A 22,499-nucleotide genomic window follows, 5' to 3' on the forward strand; every position below is an offset into this window, starting at 1 on the left:
ATATAGAAAGACATGTTAATTTATAGGGAGAAGCGTTTTTTTTTTTTTTTTTTTTTTTTTGGAAACGATTCATTGTTCCAATATTAATTTCTATATAATCATAGTTTTGAAAATAGCAAGAGACTGTTTTTGGTGTGAATTCAGCGTCCGAAGAACAAGTTCCGTCTTCGATCATATTCCTCTATTGCAAACGAAAATTATAGATTTATTTCTTCCGATTTTTCAGCACTGAACTCGCGTAGTTTTGACGTTTACCATAGTTTCATAGTATGAAAAGACTCTTACATTTATTATTATTATTATTATTATTATTATTATTATTATTATTATTATTATTATTATTATTATTATTATTATTATTATTATTATAAAATCTTTGTTCCTCTATATCTCTCGCAAACAAGAAAAGTATGAAAACCAAAAAGTGGTTCAAAAGATTCAGGTCTTGGCCAATAATTACTTTTTGGATCCGGGGCCACAAAATTTTTTGAACGACTCCTAAATCGAGTTTTCGTATTTTCTACAGAATAAGGACATCATATTGAGTTAACTGGTAGTTTGGGTTTGGCTACATTATAGTTCTCCAGATATAAAGCCTACAAGATTTTTTTTGTTGAAATATATTGGATCTTTTGGGCCAATTGGATCAGGGACCACAAAATTTTTGAACAGCCCCTAAATCAAGTTTTCGTATCTTTTACGGAATAAGGATATCATAGTGAGTTAAGTGATAGTTTGGGTTTGGCTACATTATATGTAGTTCTCAGATATAAGGCCTACAAGAAAAAAATGATTGAAATATATTGGATCCAAAAATATCAAATTTCAGTGAATCTTGGTAGATATTTCTTTAAGGCTTAGCAAACACCTTTACTACTGAAAGTTTAAATAGTACCAATAATGAGGAGAAAAAATTCAGCTTCAACTATTATATTTATCCCTCTTATATAAAATGAGAACAAATCAATTTCCCGTGATAACTATCATCAAATTGTTAACTATAGTAAAATAGGACATAGATTTTATTCATGGTTATAAAATGATAAAATGGTTGGAATTGAAATTGGTTAAAAATAAGTGTCCAAATCGCCTCATCTTAAATATGCTCTCAATGTTAAAAAAGAAAATCTTTAAAGGGAAGAAAATAACATCTTAGTGATTCTTCTTCCTGGTTCACTGATTGGCACCTATGCCTAAGGTGTTGGAGTCCTTGAGTTCGAGTTCTGGTGGGAGATTATTGAACGAACTGAAATAATTTACATCCTATACTCTAAACCGTACTCCTCGTCCTAAACAGCCTCGCTGCTGACAAAGAGACGTAATTATAAATGAATGAAACAGCCAATTTTGCATCAAAATATTCTCATCTAGCGGCTAACGAACATGCCTTTCACGCATGAGATTCGGAGTTCTATCCTCGGTGGGAGAATACGAATGTCCTACAATGGTTTCGAGTTCACACATGAAACTGTAGGCGCTTCCCTGCGTGATAATAACATAAATATGAATCAATGAAAGCATCTGAACTCACTTTCATCTGTGTCCAACAGAATTTAGGATTTAGATTTCTGGGCTTGAGGCATCTATGGTCATCTAGACCATTACATATGAAGGATCACGTCCCTCGGCGAGCACACTATCAGAGGAAAGGGAAGGAAGAAAGGATAGGGGAAGGAAGGAAGCGTCCTGGGACCTAAAAGTGAGGTACCACCCCGGCATTTGCCTGGTGTGAATGAGAAAAACCCAGGAAAACCTCATTCAGAATGGCTGGCCTGAAAAAGCTTTTTACAGTTCCTCGACCGAGTGCTTCCACCGGGAACCGAACCCGGGACATATATGTCTAACAGTATTTCTTTTAATGCAATCATAATTGTGGTAAACTTTGGCGGACAAGTTAAGAAACGATCAACGTTTTCGATTATTTATAAAACGTAGCGAAATATTTAATTAATTAAAAGTTACTAATCATACATTACATCTAATTTGGCGACACTTCTCAACGACAATTATTTCAGGTTCTGAAACTTTTAAACCTTACAAACATTTTATAGGGGATTAGGATATTAGTAATTAGTAGAAGAAAACAAAATACCTGACAAAACTACAGATATTTATCCTTATATTTGCTGAGCATTCTTCGAGTTACAATAGTTCATTTTATACTGAAAACAGTAACAAAGGTAACAGAAAAACCATTCTGAAAGTTGTTTGCTCAAGGTTTACATATCCGTACCTGCTACAAGGTACGTATTTTTCTGGTAAGACTAAAGGAAAATGAAATAATATTGAGGTGAACAAACTTAGAGAATTGGAGCACAAAACAATCTTACTTTTAAGCCTAAATTTCACCATTGACCTTAAAAAGGAACAAATATTTCCCTAACTTTATAATTACATGTCTCTAATATATACATTGACGAACTGCTGTAAAATATTTACAAATAAATTAACTCTGATCCAACTTCACTACTATCAGTTTCTCGAAAAGTGTAACTACAATTTAAATTAGTAAATAATATGCAGAATTGAATAATGACGCTTATTATATCTGCATAGTTCTATAGATATTAGGCCAAATTATTCAAGTACACAGATTAGCAGAAATAAATACATTGCATTTTCTTTCATATTTACAGAAGTTCTTAGCTCTTGTGGCTTTGGTAGCCACCGTCAGCGCCAAAGAGGAAGAACCAAAGAATGAAGACAAACAACATGAAAAGAGAGGAGTCTCTGGACTAGGAATTGGCGGAGGAGGATTTGGAGGCGGTCATGGAGGATTCGGAGGTGGTCATGACGGAGGACTAGGCGGTGGATTTGGAGGTGGCCATGGAGGTGGATTTGGAGGCGGTTTCGGAGGAGGTTCTCTTGGAGGAGGAGGCGGTGGAGGTGGTAATGGAGTCATCACTATCACCAGAAACGTTCCTTATCCAGTTTCGCAACCTGTGCCTTACGCAGTAGAAAGGAAAGTTCCTTATCCAGTTCCACAACCTTATCCAGTTCCTGTTGAAGTCAAGAGACCAGTACACATTCCAAAACCATATCCAGTTCCTGTAGAGAAAACCGTTGCCATCCCAGTAGATAAACCAGTTCCTTACCCAGTTTACAAAACTGTGGCCGTTCCAGTAACGAAAAAGGTCACTGTCCAAATTCCAAAGCCAGTTCCAGTTCCAGTGACAAAGACTGTTTCTGTTCCTATTCCAGTAGCTCAGCCAGTATACATTACCCAGCCTGTGTACATCCCCGGTGGCAATGGGGGTGGTTCTGGAGGAGGATTTGGTGGGGGAGATTTGGGAGGTGATCATGGACTTGGCGGAGGATTCGGAGGTGGACATGGTGGTGGATACAAACACTGATAAATAAAGTAAGCATAACTTATCTGTATTAAATTTAACTTTGTAACATACAAAGTATGACTGAAAATCTTAACAAATCTTGCCTTCTATCCGGAATTATATATTTTTCCTATTATTTTTCTAGTATATTTTAGGAGAATTTTATCTCTGAATTTTAATGATATGTGACATAAAAATATTGAAGGTTTCTTCTTACTTCTGACCTCACTTCAAACTTTGGTAACAGAGCTCCCTGGTAGTTAAGTGGTTAGCGTACGCGCCTTTGCAGTGGGAGACTGGTGTTCGATTCCCGGCGGAAGCTCACGTGGTTCGGATTCCACGTTAATCAGTAGGTCCACGTCCCATATAGCCTCGGTGCTGAAAGGGACGCTAACCTCAAAATCAAATCAAATCAAAATCAAACTTTGGTAATCTATTAGGAAACAATTCATTAAAAGTTGATATAAGTAAAGAATTTAGTTTCAATGAATAATTGTACCATAAGTTCAGGGAAATTTAAATTTAGTATTAAGATATGTATTCACCGAATTATTCAACCAAAACTACCGTTTCATACCATAATTTGCCGGTTTGAGCACAGACAGTCTCACAGCTACATCTTCTAAATCTGAATATTTTATCAGTTGATTTCTGGGACTTCTATAGAGCTAAATAAAGTTTTTATGAATTTTTGTAAGAACGGGGATAGATTATAATCAAAAGGTTTGTATTCGGGTGACATTCCAGGTAAGTTGGGCATGTTAGTCTCCTGGCTGTACAAGCTTATGATTTATTTTTGTTTATACTGAAGCGTTTGTGATTGACCATCATGATTTCTGCTTTATTCTGTATATCGCTCCAAACAGTAGTATTGTATATCTCGCAACAACTCAATATACCAACAGGCACCTTCTTCAGAGTTAGGCTATTGTTTTAAGAGACTTCAAGTATAAGATATATCTGTTTGCTCAAGCTATTCTCATCTTTTCTTAATGTACAGGTCTGTCTCAATGCCTGTGATAATCCTTTTCAAAATAGGTCATGCGTGTTTCATGTCAGGAATTACCGATAAAAATGTCCTACAGTAAGCGTTTGTCATTTACAGTATGCGACATCGAAACATCATCTGCAAATTCTTTGCAGTGCTCATTGCATAAAAGCTATGTTGATTATCTCTGTAATATTCTATAATTCTGTACGACATTGATTGATTTTCTTAATTTTCTTTTACAGATTGATCAGAAGAATGAAAAACCAATGCAAGTTCGTGGTCACAAATGCATTTCAAGCCCAATTAATTGTCTTTATTGTTTGTTCTGAATGTGTTGAATTAGAAGTAAAATAAAAGTTGTTTCACGAAATTATAACACAATATTTTTTATTTAGTTTCCTCTAAGAATTATATTGATCTATTCTGAATTTTGGACTTCGACTCAAAGTTGAATCTTGTTTGTTTATTTTTCTGTTTCTACATATCACAGGTATGATAGACACATAATTTCTATGTGTCTTCTTTTATACCTTACCGATTGTATTTATACCTTATTGACATCGCTCATAACTGGGCATCGGATTTTTATACAAAATCATATTTTGTTTGCTTATATGCATCTCTGATATACCGGTACTTGGTAGGGGTTTCTAAGAACAATAAGACAGCTCAAATTTGAAGTTTTATAGTGCATATACGTGCACATTTTAAAGGTTAGAGCATATACTGTATTAGTTCTTAAGAGCATATTCTATAAGTTTTTATTTCAGATATATGCTTATAGCATGGAATAAATCCAGTTATAGTTTGTGCTTTAAATCATTAACATTTCTATACAATAGAAAGGCGTTTTGCATGGAAGGATGGAAAAAATACGTAGTTTATAGAGAACAAATAATGTTAGCAACCTATCGGCAGAGCAAAGAAGTTTTTAATTGCCAAAATGGTAAGAGAAATCTGATAAATAATAAAGACATTGTAATATCGTGTAGAGATCAATTCAGAAACAAGAGAATGCTGCTCAGAGAATGCTTAGTTCTAGTTGATGAAGTTCGACACGAGCTCCAGTCAGTTCCTGGTAAATACTGGCACTTTGTAGGAAAGAAATTGACAGATATTATTGCCAGAAATTTCGAGTACAAAGCAATTGAAGTCATGGGAAGATAACTTCAAGGGTTAAATTTCAACTTGACAGAAAATATATATACTAAACTTGCTACTCTCTAAAATTACTGTTCGGTAACATCTATTTACTTATTGAACAAATTCCCAGATACAGCATAATTGTGAAATTTTACACAGGGAAAAATTGATGTTAACAGGTCATTTTTGGCTACAAATGTCACAAATTGACACCAAAAAATTAAGAAAATTGTCTTGTGATATACTGTAAGTCTAATTACAGAAAGCAGTAAATCCTTAAAAATGAGAACTTCTTTTTCTACGGTGGAAACATGTAGAAAGAGAGACTTCTATTATTTCGTGTAAAATAAATGCACTATAAAATGCAAATGTGAAAAAGAATTAGAGATCGTGCTTTTATATCACTGTGTTTATTTTAATATCATAATTTGTGTTTTAAAATGTTAGGAGTATATAAATGTATCTGTCATAAAAAATAAATTCTGGAGAGAAGTCCGTGAAAAATAAAATACACTTTCGATGTAATATTTCACCTACAAAACTTTGTCACAACTTCGCTGCTTGCTTGCATTATTGCTCTCTTTTTATTGTTTTCTTAGTGCATACTAACACGGGATGTACTTGAACCTGAACCCACAAAGTGGGGGTGATGTATATATTTCCTGAAAGCTTGGGTCAGGGTAAGATCAAAACCAGTTACCAAAATTGGGGAGGTCTCAAGCATTCCACTTAAGGGCAGCACGTTACTCATTTTTATTAACACCTTTAAGCGTGTTTTAAAGTCCGCTGCAACCCCGAAAAATCTGAAACGGTGAGACAGATATGAAAACAGAAAAACATGTTCATCATTTCAAAAGTGTAACGTAACAAAGTAAAATAAATTGTCCCAGAGTCCCCCGCAGGGTCCCAGACGGGGTCCAACTCAAAATTTTTAAATGGAAAGGGGGGGTCAACTTGCACATCGTATGCAATTTGGTGTTAAATAAAAGAAGATAAATCAAGTCGCGACTCTCTACGATAAGCCTGTGCAAAATAGCGGTGGGTCATCTTCGTCTTCATTGCAAAGTCTATGGACACTCGTATGAATCGGAAACGGTTGTATAGGTGTAAAAACAAAAACACGGATATGTCATTATTTCAATTGCGTAATGATTCAAAGTAAAAACAAAAGTTCCAGGATTACTCACAAGGAACCCTGACGAGGTCCAACTCAAAATTTTGAAATGGGAAAGAGGTTTAAGTTGACTGTCGCATGAAAGCTGATGTTAAGTGAAAGAAGAGGAAAAAAGTAACGACTCTTGATGACAAAGTCTATTGCCACTCCTATTAATCTCAAACGGTGAGACAGGTGTAAAAACAAAACAAAAACTAGAATGTATCAAAGGAAAAAGAAATATCCCAGTTTCAACCGTAGGGTCCCAGACGGGGTCCAACTCAAAAGTTTCAAGTGCCAAGGGGGGTAAATAAGCACATCATGTGAAAGCTCGTGTTAAATGATACAGAATTGGACATTGGATAAGTCTCGACTATCGATAAGCATTTCAAAATGGCACAAGTCATTTCCTTTGATACATTCCAATTTTTGTCTTATTTTGTTTTGTTTTTGCACCTGTCTCACCGCTTCGGATTAATAGGAGTGGCAATAGACTTTTTTTTTTATCAAGAGTCTAGATTTGTTTTCACTTCTTTCACGTAACATAAGCTTTCATACGATACTCATTTTTAACCCCTTTCCATTTCAACATCTTGAGTTGGACCCCGTTTGCGACTCTGCAACATTCTTTTTTACTTTGAATCATTATACTTTTGAAATAATGACATACCCGCGTTTTTGTTTCTACACCTATTCCACCGTTTCAGATACATACAAGTGGCCATAGACTTTGCAATGAAGATTGTGTTGGACCCTGTGGAGGACCCTGGGACAATTTATTTTACTTTGATACGTTGCACTTTTGAAATGATGAACGACATGTTTTTCTGTTTTCATATTTGTCCCACCGTTTCAGATTTTTTGGGGTTGCAACGGACTTTAAAACACGCTTAAAGGTGTTAATAAAAATGAGTAACGTGCTGCCCTCAAGTGGAATGCTTGAGACCTCCCCAATTTTGGTAACTGGTTTTGATCTTACCTTGACCCAAGCTTTCAGGAAAGATATACACACCCCCACTTTGTGGGTTCAGGTACAAGTACATCCCGTGTAAGTGCATATTTTTAACACATTTAACAGCATAGTTGCGGGCATATTTCATGCATTTTAAGTGCATAAAAATCCGATGTCTAGTCATAACAGCATTACAGCTAATATTCTGCATAGATAGAAAATAGACATGCATAATTTGCGAAAGATATCGACAATGAACAAAAAATAGAAGTTTATCAAACTGGAATGAAGTAGATGCTTATCTGCAAATTCATCATGAAGATCAACAAGAGCAAAATAAAAGAAATTCGCAAGAAATCAAAAATGAGATGTATGAAAATCAAAATAGAAGATCACCTGGCGTAAGAGGTGCAAGGATTCTACTATTTATGGAGTAAAATAACAATACGTTGTTGCGTAATGAAATACAGATATATAATTCCATGTATCCGCCAAACCCCAGTTCTAGCTGTTTTACCCACTAGGAATGTAAATACCATTAAATTCCTTTACTGCAAAATAATTCCCGAAAAATAAAACAACCAGTACTGACATTTAACGTCCACACATCGAGTGAGCGCGATAGTTACCATAGAAGGGTAGAATAGGTTATCATCTGTTCCAAATCACTGCAAAACCCAATTTCAAGTAACAACTAATAAACTTTATTTTGTGTAATTCAGTAACAAATAACATGTACGAAATTTAATAACGAAAGTCCTCCTTTGAAGTAAATCAAATATAACATCCAATGTGCAAAGTAACACTCATTACTTTTTTTTTTTCAAGGATTTGTTTAACACTCGAATATTTAGATATAAAATCCCCACTTTAAACGCAATAAAATAATTATATCGAAACGTTTAATAATGTAGGAATTCTCTACCCAATATGAATGCCCAAGGTTAGCTACTGTAATTTAAATTTATAGTTAAAAGCAAACATCAAAAGGTTTCTCGCAGATAGTCCAACCAAGGCATTTACTGGTTACGTAAGATGACCAGTTCAAATTTTCTTTCCTTTATTTATTTTTTTCTTTTCTTTTCTCATACAAGACAACAAGGAAAGTGAAATGGAAGCAACTTAATTCTAATTTAACAAATTACCATACATACCAGAAACTATTTCATTCATTTTCTTTCCCTTCTTATTTTCCTTTTTTCTTTTGTCTCCAAACCTGTTTTTCTTCCTGCTTCAGTCTCCTTACAACCATAATCCAATGGTATCCTGTCTTCGTAATTTAAATATCACCACCTCCATTTCACAATTCCCATTATCATGTTTCGAACTCTACTCCTTCAGTAACTAGGTGAAAATACGCCGTCCGCTGGCTGAGCAGCAAGTAGCTGGCTGCAGCGACAACTAGCGACACACAGCGGAAGCTCGCGCACTTCCACCACAGGTATCGCCAAGGTCAACCCGTTAGTAACGTAAGCGTAACTGATATTAATCTGCAATGACTATTCGCAAAGTGCCTGGAGGGAATGAACATGTAATACCTTCCAAATGGTGCAAGCTACGGTAAAATACATTACACCAGTGAATGTAAACGTAACACTTGCACGTGTCCGATGTAACACTTGCACCTATTTCCATTTGAAAAAACCGAAAGTAAAATCTAATATGGCGGATCTAAGATGGCGGCCGGGGAGGGTAACATTTTTTAGAAGCAGTACTTGATCCAATTTGTTTTGCATATGCCCATATTCATGTCCAGTGAGTAATATCTAAAGAAACTAAAAGAAATTTTCTGTCCAAGCGTTATGGTAGTGTATGATAGAATTCCGGATATATGAAGGCCCATAAATATGCCAATTACTGGCATGGGCAGCTAAATTTAGTACAATACACATTAGACAGCAGAGAACTTTGTATTTAAATCAATTTTACACGAATCTCGAGGGGACACTTCGCGAATGTACCTGGTGAGGATCAACATGAGGATTTTCTTTCTCTGGCAGATTTTTTTTTTTTTTTACAAAAATAAGATAAAATAGAAATATGTTTGAAACAAGTCTTAAAAATGCGTGTTTAAAACAAAATGTTTAAAACGTATATAAAATTTGATTTAAACAAAACCAATTGTTTAAAACAAGTTTTAATCACTTGTTTTAAACATTTTGTTCTAAACAAAACAAGCCTACACCAGATTCATATTTCAAGTCGCTACGGTGACCTGGCACTCCGTATTTTTCAACCCATACACACACACACACACACACACGTATGGCCGGATTTATTGGTGTGCAAAGGTGCACGCGCACCCCCTTCATTGTAAATATACACTACTTAAAGTGAGAAGCTAGGAGTGAAATAGCAACACTTTCCCAAATTTTCTTCTGTCATGTTTCGATTTGGACTTAAATCAAAGGGATGTTTTGCAAAATCGACAGTTTAAGTCAATTTTCTAAAAGTGCAACAAAAGGATTCACCGAGAACAGATACTTAGGATTTCCAGGGCATTTCCTCATTCACACCACAGGTGCCTAAAGGCATTTTAAAAATTCCAATTCAATTCAAATGTACTGATAGTTATTGGTGCACCCCCTCAGAAGATCCTTTCTCCCAAATCTTGTGTGTTGGTCCCAATTGATGAGTTTCTCGCTACGCCACTGATGTCTGATGTGTATTTGATTTATAAACTAAATTGCTTGCAAGCAAATGAAATGTCCTTCCTGCTTCCCTGGGGGCCAGTGTATGTGTAACTTTGGTGTATGTAGCTCCGGGTTCGATCCTTGTTGGGAAGTGAGCTCGAGCTTCAATCACATTGGTCAGTGCAAGACTGTTGTAAAATAAACATATATGGTGACTACCAGCAGTGAGCTCCTTCATGCCTAAGCGCTTAGCGCCTTTGGCCTGGAAGACCCGGGTTCGATTCCCGGCGTGAGCACATGTGATTTCGATTCCATGTTAATCAATATGTCCCGTCTCATAAAGCCTCGCTGCCGAAAAGGATGTTAAACTCCAAATCAACTCAACTATCGGCAGTGTCATCACAAAAAGTAAAAATCTTTTCAATAAGCTTATATTTAAAACTTCACTCTTTGATCATTTCTCTTTTTCCTCTTTTTAAATACAGTGCAATCAAAGTAATGCTATTCTCAAAGGACATGTGCCTAGGGGCCTAAGGTGTTTACTGAATCTTAAGTATGAGGAAAAAGAAAACAGACTGAAAAACGTGGAATTTATTTGCTAGTATAATGGAGATTCTTTTAAAGCCAACCTTAGACTCCCTGTCGCCAAGGATGTTTAAACGTTACTCAAGTGTAACTCCAAGACCCTCAGAATTGAAGAAGATGAAATACAGGTACAAAAGGTAACCAATAAAGAAAAGAGAAAGATAGAAATGGTACTCATCATAACAAAAATATGTCTACTTACACAAAAATGTTCTGCAGAATTTCAATACGTTTCATATCGCTAAAATCAAGGAACAAAACACTTTGGGTTCGAGAGAGAGCTGGTATTCAGTGGAACCAGTTTTATCTTAACAATCTCAAGCAGGTACGACATAGGTGGGTATTTCGAGTAACGCTAATCCCTTGGTAACTGTAACTACACTACCGAAATGCAGAATGTTCCATTGAATAACGTTACTCATTGTAACGTAATTCAGAGCGTACCATTTTAAAAGTTACACTGACTAATAACGTTATTAACAAGGTGCAGAAATGGGTTACAAAATAGTAACCGTAACAGATAACAAATTGTAAATATTGCACATTTCGTTAAGTTATCCACCCTTGCCCGTTACGAGTATCTCACGAACCCATTGCTATTTTAAAACGGAGATTTTATTAACAAACATTTTACATATTTTCATTTTTCGACTAAACGCAACAACGTGCAAAAAAGATGTAAAATCAAGAATAACTTTGGTGAGGAAGAAATGCAAATGTTTCTAACAAGAATCATTGACATAGAGCTGAAAACAAACTGAGGAAAGCATATGAATGTAAAATGGCGTTGTATTAAAGTGAAGCATGATCTCTAGGAAAAGAGGAAAACAGAAAACGAGCCCCTTCAAAATATGATGCTATATAACAATGTTGTAAATTAAATGGGTGCATAAAGTATCATTTGAAATAGAGTTAGAAATGGTAGGAAAAGAAAAGAATATACTCAAGAGTAATCCCAAAAGAAGTGACAGGATGATTGGATACATCACAAAACACGGAGAAATCATGCCATTAGATACAAATGGAAGGCAGTGATTGAAATATATGAACCAAGTAATACAGTATATAGCGAAGACAAGGCACATGCTAATGAAAAGTCTGGTTGAAGGAGAACAGCCAAAATTATCATGAAGAAAATTGACTTCTGTCTCCACTGACTTCAATCGTTAGCCAACTGGATCCAGTTTCTACTTTGTATTCTTATTTCTGCAAGATCCATCTTAGTATTATCCTCCCATCAGCGCCTAGGTCTTCCTAATAGTCGTTTTCCGATTCAACTTCCAGTTCAAACTTTGAGAGAATTCCTACTTTCTTCCATTCTGGCTACATGACCTGCCCACCTGAGTCTCCTACATTTGATGACTCTAACAATGTTTGGTAAACCGTAAAAAGTATGTAGTTCCTCATGATTCAAGTTTCCCATTCCCATTTCCTATTCCATTTTCTCTTGGGTCCGAATGAACTAGTTGTAACTTCTTTTCCAAATTTCCTTAGACAACTTAGAAATGTCACGACTTTATTAACCTTTTAATTTTTATTTGTCATAGCATACAAAATCTCACCATTCAGAGACTACAAGAGATGCTACTTGGGATAAACGCGTATGACTTAAAAGCTATATTAGAGTTCTACACGATGCGAACTATCTTTTATTCACCTATATTTTATTCTTATGATTCAGAATGGACGCAATCCAGAAGAAAACCGAGCAATAGAATGTTCTTTTTCTCCGACAGTTATTATTATTATTATTATTATTATTATTATTATTATTATTATTATTATTATTATTATTATTATTATTATTATTATTATTATTATTATTATTATTATTATTGGGTAAATAAAACTCAGTTTAAAACTGTCTCTGTTGAAATGGTCAGTATTTTCATACTCCAAAACTAGGAATTGCATTATACAAGAAAAATATGTAAAGACTGCCAATAATGCATCCTTCTCATTTGAAATCCAACGTATGTGAAACAATCTTTTGATTTTCAGCAGTCCTGCGGCATCTGTGACTGTCGCGATACTTTTAAGTTTTCCAGCTGTAGATGACTTACTGAACACCTTGTAAAGTTCGCCTAACAAACATTCAAAGTTGTGAACAGCGTTCATAACACCAAAAACTCTTTCAGAAACAAGATTCATTCGATGTGTCAAGCAGTGTACGCTAATTAAGCACGAGTTGACATTTCTTTTAATTTGAGCAGCAACACCTTCGTTTCTCAAAGTAAACACTGCATCCCCATCCGAACTAAATCCAACAAGTTTTTCTTTAAGATTAAACTTATCTATGCCATCTTCGGAAAATGCTTGAATAATTTTCTCTTCAAGGGTTTTTGCATGGGCGTTTTCTAGAGTACTAATTTATAAAAACAACAACGAGGTTTATTTTCTTCGTTTACATATGTTACATATAACAGCAACTTCTTATCCCCAAACTTGTTTGTAGATTCATCCACTGAAATCGAAAAACAATATGTTTGAGAAATTTTACCAATTTTGCATGCAATTGGTACGCTAGAGAATAGAGGTCTTCATCTCGTCAACAACCGAACAGACGAAAAAGTTAAACACCTGATCCTTTTACAACTAAACTACGTTTTTTAAAACAGGCATGCATTTAAAATCATTGTTTGACTGAAAATTTTCATTATAGACCTACTTATATTTTCCTATTAAAGTGTCCCCTTTACAGATTTTGGTGTGGGGGAAACGCAAGTGTAAAATTTTTGGTTGGGGGAAAATCCCTCCCATCCCCCAGGGATTTCTCACCCTGCCCTAGGTGGGTGATTTCTCGCAATGGTGACGTCAATTGGCCACCCACACCTTGTAATTTGACACCATGTTATTTCTTTTTGTCGGGGGTATTTGAAATCTCGTGTGTATGCCAACAAACCGCGATCACTTCCAGAGCTCAAGGCCGAGATTCAGCGTGTAATTTCAGAAGGTGCAAGTATGCCGAAAAGTTATGGAAAATTTCATCGAAAGAACAAGAGTGTACCTGCAAAGTCCTGAAGGGCGTTTGAGTGATATCATATATCATATATAAAAACAGATAACATACACTGCAAAAATAGATAAAAGATAATTGAAATATGGAACAAGAGCGCCCTAGACAATATTATTTTACATAAGAAACCGTTATCACGACTCACTTATCTGCTTTCGATTTCGAGCCATTTTGAAAATCAGCATTTATTTTCGCGTTTCTAAACAGCTGAAAACGGAAAGCCGCTAGGTGACTTGTGGTAACGGCACCTCACACAAAATAATATTGTCTAGGATGCTCTTGTTCCATATTTCAATTATCTTTTATCTATTTGAAGATATCACATAATTACTGTAAAATTAGCGGTATTTTAATTTCGCCGGGATGAAGACTCTTAAGTCAACTTTATATCTAAACGATGTAAATATTCCTTTGCTATCATAACTAAAGTGCTGTTAAGTTGTTATTTGTGCAAGTTGGTGTGGTACAGCAGTCTCGCTTATCAGCTCCTCTTAGTTTTGGTGCTACTGATGACAGCCGACTTGAATCACAACTAAGAACGGTCGAAAATATGATGGGAGAAACGAAAGAAAGTAACAACTAAGAAAAAGAAACAGAAGTGTAGAATGGACGAAAGAAAGAAGAAAAAGAACGCAGTTTTTACATGGAATTAAATTTGACAAATACAATGTTATTTCTGAACAAAGAACATAAGAAAGTGGAAAATCAATGAAATTCTTAGAAGCTAAGAATTATTATTGTTGTACGTGCAATGCAAACATCTAACAAATTTATTTCGGGGAGAATTTAAGCCCGATAGCCCAACTAAACACGTCACTGGTTGTAAGGATTATACAGTATAAACCTGCAAACGACAAACCCTCATTGGAGAAAGATGCCGTTTGGAATTCCGGGCCTCCATTTGCCTTCCTGCGGCTAGAACTCAGGAAGCAAGTTAAGATGATGATGATAACAATGTTTTATCCTCTTTTTTCTTACCATTCATTATAATAACCCTGAAAAACTAACTTTATTATGTAATTGTTAAAGGATCAAATGACACCTTGTAAACGGGAAATAAAATATACACGCCTTGTTTTAATTTACATGGAACAACTTTATTTAACCAAAAGTCAAATTAGATGACTAAACTTTTGGGAAAATATCAAATAAAGAATAACAACTGGCGCAACATCATCAAAGAGAGTTGTTAACATGGAAAATGTATCTTCTGCTTTGAGTAGGATGGCAAGCAACCTGAAATAAAGAAATTGATTTTTTTAAAAATGAACATTTTCTGAAATGTTACTGAAAAATTAACAAGATACATTGTTATGCCTACGTATTTTTCTTTTTAAAAAATTAAAGAGGATATGCCGCGTGCTCGAAAGTTTCTTGTGTATAACCTTGGAATGTAATGTTTGATGCAAAATACATATTACAAAAATTGCCCGTGGTTTAAAATACCATTTTCTAGTGAAACAGTATAAGTATATATATATTAAAATGCCAGGTTTATATGTTTGCGGTCAAGAAAAGTTTATATATTTGTGGGCGTTTACATGTTTTTTGCCAATAATATGTCGGAAACCACAAGCTCTGGAAAGATGTCGTTTTCAGTGGTCGATTTCAAATTTTGTGCAGATTGTTCTGTTCTAATTGCATATTTTTAAAAAGGCCGTTATTTCTTTAGATATATTAAATTTTTCAAGGATTCAGTGAAAATATTGCAATTTTAAAAAGTAAAGCATTATATCCTACGAGTTATACATTGCAACACCATGCATTTGCATACGGGGCTAGTATACCTCTCTGGCGTTTCTTTCATGGCCAAATGATAATGAAAAATGAAGGGTAACCATTCTCCAGTCTAAACTGAATCTTTATTACTTGAAGTGTTTTGCCCATTGAACACCATATATTCCTGACATTATAATTAATTGTGTGTGCAATATATTTCCTTATTACACACCGCATGCAAGAAGAAACAAAACACTGACCATATGTGAATTAAAAACTCCAACCCGAAGTAGACTCAGATGTTGCAAACAGTACGAGATATTGATTATTTTTATTAAGACGTCCTTCACTTGTGTCGATAAAGGAACATGTACAAATGTTGTGAAGAATGACAAGGAGATTTATGCTCATAAGTAAACAGTGGCGGATCCAGGATATGATCAAGGGAGGGGCTAAACCATAGTTTGCAGTTTTATCCAGTGTAAAGCAGGATTGAAGCCCATTTTATCCAGTGTATACTTGAGTGTCAAGGGGGGCTATAACCCCTATAGCCCCCCTTGCATCCAGCTGTGTATGTAAATGATACGCTGTTTAGAAAACGCAGGTTCAGATAGTAGAACTTTAAAATGATTTGAAATATTTAATGTCCCAGCGTTGTGTCCTTTAGGTTGGAGGGGACAGAATTATTAATAAAAATTATTGATTACGAGATTAATTAGTTGTTTTTAGAATGTGGAAGGAAATAGAACTCTCAAGAAAACATACGCTTACAATGTTGTTCACCATAAATACATATCACCTCAAATAGAAGCAGGAATCTAGTAACACCAGAAGCGAATGTTCTACTACTAGCTACCGTGTACCTAGTACAGAAATTTAAATAGTTTTACTTACATTCACTCGTCTACATGTAATCACACTTTACACTAAAGTTGACCAAACTCTAAGTTAATTAAAAGAAAATATCGTTATATTCTAATTAAAAAGAATAATTGTAATACAAAACTTGAATGTAAAAGTAGGAATGAAATTTACAATTAAATATATTTTTTTTCAGTTAATAGGATCATGATTGAGGCTAGTTTCTCGTTTAGGGGCAAACTGCGTCTTCGAAAGGTGGATTAGGATTTAGATTTCTGGGTTTTCGGCATCTAAGGCCATTTAGCCCTTCACGTTTTGAGGGATGACATCCCGCGGCGAGCACACTATCTGAGGAAAGGGAAGGAAGAAAGCGGTCTGGGACGTATAAGTTAAGTACCAGCCGGCATTTGCCTGGTGTGAATGAGGAAAACCAAGGAAAACATCATTCAGTGTGGATAGCCTGAGAAAGCGTTTTTACAAATTTTCGGCCGAGTGCCCCCACTGGAAATCGAATTCGAAAGGTGAAGTCAAAAGTCAAAATCAGTTCTGCGTATTACCAGTCTCGTGTCCTGACTGAAATATACCAGCATGCAGTGGCGTATTTACGATTTTGTTTTGGGAGGGGCTTTGCTAAATTTCGGGGGGGGGGCTTTGCCTGGAAATGTGAAAATTCTGCAAGATACTTCATTTACTTTACTATGCTAAGTAAGATTTCGGGGGGGGCTTAAGCCCGGAAGCCACCCCCTAAATACGCCACTGTCAGCATGAATTTCCAGCATTATACGGACTAGACTTGAACCAGGTTGAACTGCACCAAGACAAGGCATCGAAACACAAGGCGAAAAAATCACTGAATTCTATCGTCATATGCTACAGGAAACTGAAATTGCAGCAATTCTCTTCTCTGATACCCTTGTCAAAATTCCAGTGGACTTTTGTGCTTTCGGACTCTTCAAGCAGAGACTATCCCATCGTCGAGTCCGCACCGTCTCCAGCTTGTGTAAAGATTGTAAAGAGGAATGAAATGCAACACCCACGATCCAGCTGCAACTCAGTAGAGGTGACCTGCAGATCAAACACAACCGGTCGTAAAAATACCTCATTTAATAAGTATGAGGCACATTCAAATTAGATTCAATATAATTGAACCAACCTCTGTACAACGCAGTGTTAACGTTGGCATTTCACTGAACTACCGTTTCCCAATGTTGATTCTACTTTCTATGATGCTAGGGGTAGTGTCACAAAAAAGCGTTAATAAAATTGTAATATCAATTACAACAACGACATATAATATCAACAGACTGTTAAAACTCCGACCTATAAGCGACACTACATGATTACGTCAGCATTCCACCTCATATCATAATTGTTAAGCGCCTCTATAGGATAAACTGTCTTTGTTCCCGATCACAACTGTAACACAAAGTCACTATTTTGTGTAGTCACTGCATTATATTTTGGCAATACTGTTTTTAGGCAATTCTTTTGTCAAGTAATTAATGCGGTATTAAGGTGAGGACGAGACCAAACAAGTATCTATCCTTCCAAATGTTCAACTATCCTGTACTTAGGAACAAATTAATACGCGAGATGGCAGAGGGCAGATTTTGGTTGAATGACTTCAAGCAAAATCCAGTATTCTATATCAGATTGATACTTGATACACTTTTCAAATAAAACTATTAAGTCCTATCAATTATTAGATTACCTGTTTCACTCATGTTTGTATCCACCTCCGATGTCATGTCCTCCTCCGAATCCTCCGCCAAGTCCTCCATGACCACCTCCCAAATCTCCACCTCCGCCAGAAGAACCTCCGTGACCGCCTGGGATCAAAACGGGCTGTGGAACAACAACAGGGTGAGGTACTGGAATGGGAACAGGCACATTCTTAGTCACTGGAACTGGATATGGTTTTGGAATGTGAACAGGAACCTTTTTCGTAATAGGAACAGCGACAGGTTTTACTACTGGGTAAGGAACTGGTTTATCTACTGGGATAGGAACTGTTTTCTCTACAGGAACTGGATATGGTTTAGGAATGTGTACTGGTCTCTTAACTTCAACTGGAACTGGCACGGCTTGTGGAACTGGGTAGGGAACCTTTTTCTCTACTGCATAAGGGACAGGCTGAGGAACTGGATAAGGAACGTTTTTGGTGATAGTGATGACTCCACCACCACCTCCGCCGCCGCCTCCTCCAAGAGAACCTCCTCCGAAACCACCTCCAAATCCACCTCCGTGGCCACCTCCAAATCCTCCGTGGCCACCTCCAAATCCGCCTCCACTGCCACCTCCAAATCCTCCGTGGCCACCTCCAAATCCACCTCCTAGTCCTCCATCATGGCCACCTCCGAATCCTCCATGTCCACCTCCAAATCCTCCTCCACCGAAACCTAGTCCAGAGAGTCCTCTCTTCTCAGGTTGTTTATCTTCTTCTTTCTTTGGTTCTTCCTCTTTGGCACTGGCGGTGGCTACCAAAGCCAAAAGAGCTAAGAACTTCTGAAAATAGAAAAAAGAAAACCTATTTAAGTGAAGGGTTTGGTTATCGATACTCATTTTTTGTTCTAAACATACATGATATTTTAATAATGACCCAATATTTAAATAGGAAATTTTTTTTGAATAAGAGAATATTACTGATGGAAATGACTTCCATTACAGATCCACTTATGGGGTGAAAGTATCTTCCTATTTTCGTATAGACCCTTTGTGCTCTTTGTACTATGTTTTCAGATATAACCTTGAAAATGCCTACATCGGTATTCATTTCTTCAGCCATGATGTTTGCTTATAACTTGTGGATATTTCGTGGCTTATCTTGGTTCCTTTCTTCTTGGAAGAAGATCCCAGAAGCAGTAATTTGTAGACCTTTCTAGATAACACTGTAGGCAACAAAGCTATGTGTCATGGATTCCTGAAAGTGTGGCGTGTGACATTTTATTAAAATATTCTTGCATAAACTGAATATCATCTAGCTATTAAATGAAAACTCTGAAAATGATCTAGTAGACCAGATTTCAGAGGCCCTTTAACAATGATTATCTGAGGGAAATCTGGGAATCACGTATTAGTAGCTACTGATAACGTCGTCATCGACTTGATGTGTAACAAGGTATTTTCTATATAAAGTAGCAGCATTCCAAGGGGTACTTGTTGAACCCATAAAATTATTATTTTACGTAGCAATTTTAAGAGGATTTATTAGTTAAATAAAATTACAATTTTTCATTTAATAATTATTCCTAAAGCTGTTGAGAAAATATGATAGAGCACAAACTACAGCACTGCAGAAACACTATAACACGTTGGTCTGGACACTGTGTTTCTTGACATTCTTCAGTCAGATAAAAATGATCCAATCAATTACCAACGGGACGGGGAGGGGAGTATAGCTGAATCTACTCTATTTTGTAGGCTTCTATAAAGCAAACTACGAACATTTAGAAACAAATCGAAATGAATACATTCTTTAGTTTCTTTCTGATAATGTTAATATTCTTTTAACTTTCTCATGCAGAAGAGCATAGTTTACAATAGTACAATTGGCTTCAGGTTCGAGGTTCTTCCTCATCTTATTTACTACAATAAGTAGTAGTTGAGGAACATGAATACATGAAGCGGAATCCTTGAGATTTTAGAATTTATATCCGAACAGCATTGAATGTCCTTTAACTAGGGGTAAAAGTGGATCTGAAAAGGTAGGGGGAATGATGACGTCATACCGTTTCCCATTCCTCCTTTATCCATTGTAATTTTTTAGGAAGTGAGGGACGCCATAGATATTTTCGGAAGTGCGGTAAAGCCGTCCCCCCACGTTTCCCCTCATTCTTACCCCAGCCTTTAACGTGGCATCAATGAAAGAAATGTAGTCCAATAATTCCTCACAGTAGTTACACACACTACTTCACTTAAAACCATATCAAAAAGCAGTGCTATAGGTTGTAGAAAAATCAAACATTTCATGCGTTATTTGAGTAGGCTTAAAATTTGACTCCTGGCGACGGAGGTAGAAAGAATGAAAGGAAATCTTTCAGCTTAAGGTCACACGGTGATGGCGGCTAGACTAAAGGAGACGGTGATGATGAGAAATGACTGCAAGGGTGGAATGAATAAAGTGGGAGGAAACGGAAGAATCCGAGAAAAACCTCACGCACACGGTATTTGCGCACCACACAGTCCATTTGAGGAAACCTGGGATCGAACCAGGGACCCCACGCAGAAGAGGTGAACTCTCTACCACTGAGCCACCGCGGCCCCAAGAGATGTAGAGTTATACGTTTTATTAATCAAACTACTAGAAATTACAGTACAATTTAGAAACTCCACGTAAAAGGTACGTTCTCTTTCTTGTAAAGAGATATTAATTCTAGGGATGGCCACTTTTTCAAAAAAATAAATAAATAAATAAATAAATAAATAAAATAAAATAAAATAAAATAAAATAAACAAAAATCCTCTACGAAATATGAATTGTTCGAAAAGGAAAAATTTTTCGAGAGATGAAAAACGAAAACTTTTCTGTAGAACAAGAAATGAAAAAATTGAAAAACGATCAACGAAAGTTTTTTGAAAAACTAAATCTTTTTGAAAAACGATTTCTTTCGAAAAATTAAAAATCGAAAATAACATTTCCGAAAATCGAAAAACAGAAGTTTCGAAAAATGCCATTCTTAATTATTTCAATTTGACAATATTATTATCACTTAACGAGATAAAAGTGAAAATATGATAGATATGCAAATCAACGGATTTCATTAAGCTGAACTACATACCATGCGCGGAGTCTAAATCCTCATGCGTAGTTATCGAGAGAATCGAGAAAAAACTTTTTTTTTTTTTTTTTTTTTGTAAATCTCAAACTTTCATGCTATATGATAATCATGCGAATGGAACTGAGCCTAGTGTACACCCTTCTTAAGTTTTTCATGATGAGAATGGCAGGACGATAGCACAATGTATGTTTAAGAAGATTTAAACGGTATCCCATTAAGGAACGCAACGTCTGAAAAAATGAAATGAAATGAAATCTTTAAGTTTTATGTCCCACGATCATACTTGGTAGGCTAAAGGAATCGGAGATGATGAGAAATGAATGAAATGGTGGAATAAAGAAAGTGGAAGGACATAACAGAACCCCGCTAAAACCTACGTACACGGTGTTTCTCCACCATAAAGTCAATTTGGCGCGAGCTGGGATCGAACCAAGAACCGCACGCACCAGAGGTGAAGCTCTACCAGTGAGCCACCCCGGGCCCGTGGAAGGTAAGAATCAACAGTTCCTATTAGTGCTTTTTCTAAACTTTCGCACACTCTTATAACCATTTACGTTCTTTTACGTTAGTTATTAAATTACTTGTGCACTTAACATTTTAACGTAAATTAGTTTTTCATCACAGCACCAGCAGGCCCGCAACTAGAGGGGGCTAGGGGGCTGTTCCCCTATACTTTTCGTGTCCCCTCCAGATCTGAACACAAAATGCTATTATTAATACAAAAATACAATTTATCTATTTGTAAGATAATTTTTTAATGACTTGCCCCCCCCCCCACCTAACATGTTCATGCCCCCCCAAAACCTCTGTGGCTTGTTGCGGGCCTGAGCACCAGTATTGTGAATGGCAGCACCGATTTCCACAATCAGTTTAAAAATGATCAACTTCTATAACAGTGCTTGGATGTAGGAGTTAGATCCAGCTGAAGAGCTGGTACGTCACATTACTACTTTGATAGCTGATAATTTCTTACAAGATACGATAAATTTTGAACTGAGCCAGTAATTTTGAAAAGATCACGAATCACAAAATGACGTTTTGGCTTTAGTCAAACTTTTTATTTATTTATTTATTTATTTTGTAACACCAATTGCTCACAAAAAGTTGTTCATTTCGTACAACGTCAAAAAAAAAAAAAAAACAAAAAAAAACTACTTTCTCAAACACAGATCGATCATTTCTTATCTATCAGAATTTTCAAAAATTAAACAGTTTTCTTCAGTGTTCTCATAACTTTACTCTTCTGACTCATGACCTTTTCAAAACTACTGAAGCAATTATTCTTCTTTGTATAAAGATTGTGAAAAAGTCGTGAAACTATATTCAAAGTTTGCTT

At 36.0% G+C, this 22,499-nt stretch overlaps 1 protein-coding gene across 1 annotated transcript in view; it reads right to left on the bottom strand.

Annotated features, from left to right (window-relative positions):
- LOC145671727 (uncharacterized) overlaps positions 1 to 22,499 on the bottom strand; it is a 51,961-nt gene that overhangs the window by 24,107 nt on the left and 5,355 nt on the right. Inside the window, exons 2-3 of the mRNA XM_081740931.1 lie at positions 18,122 to 18,890; positions 13,198 to 13,253 (exon numbers count right to left, since the gene is read on the bottom strand). Of these exons, the coding sequence (XP_081597057.1) occupies positions 13,198 to 13,253; positions 18,122 to 18,890 (825 nt within the window). The remainder of the gene's footprint in view (positions 1 to 13,197; positions 13,254 to 18,121; positions 18,891 to 22,499) is intronic.

This window comes from Thermobia domestica, chromosome 15 (genome assembly GCF_964235325.1).
Source record: "Thermobia domestica chromosome 15, izTheDome1.hap1.1, whole genome shotgun sequence".
Taxonomy (NCBI): domain Eukaryota; kingdom Metazoa; phylum Arthropoda; class Insecta; order Zygentoma; family Lepismatidae; genus Thermobia; species Thermobia domestica.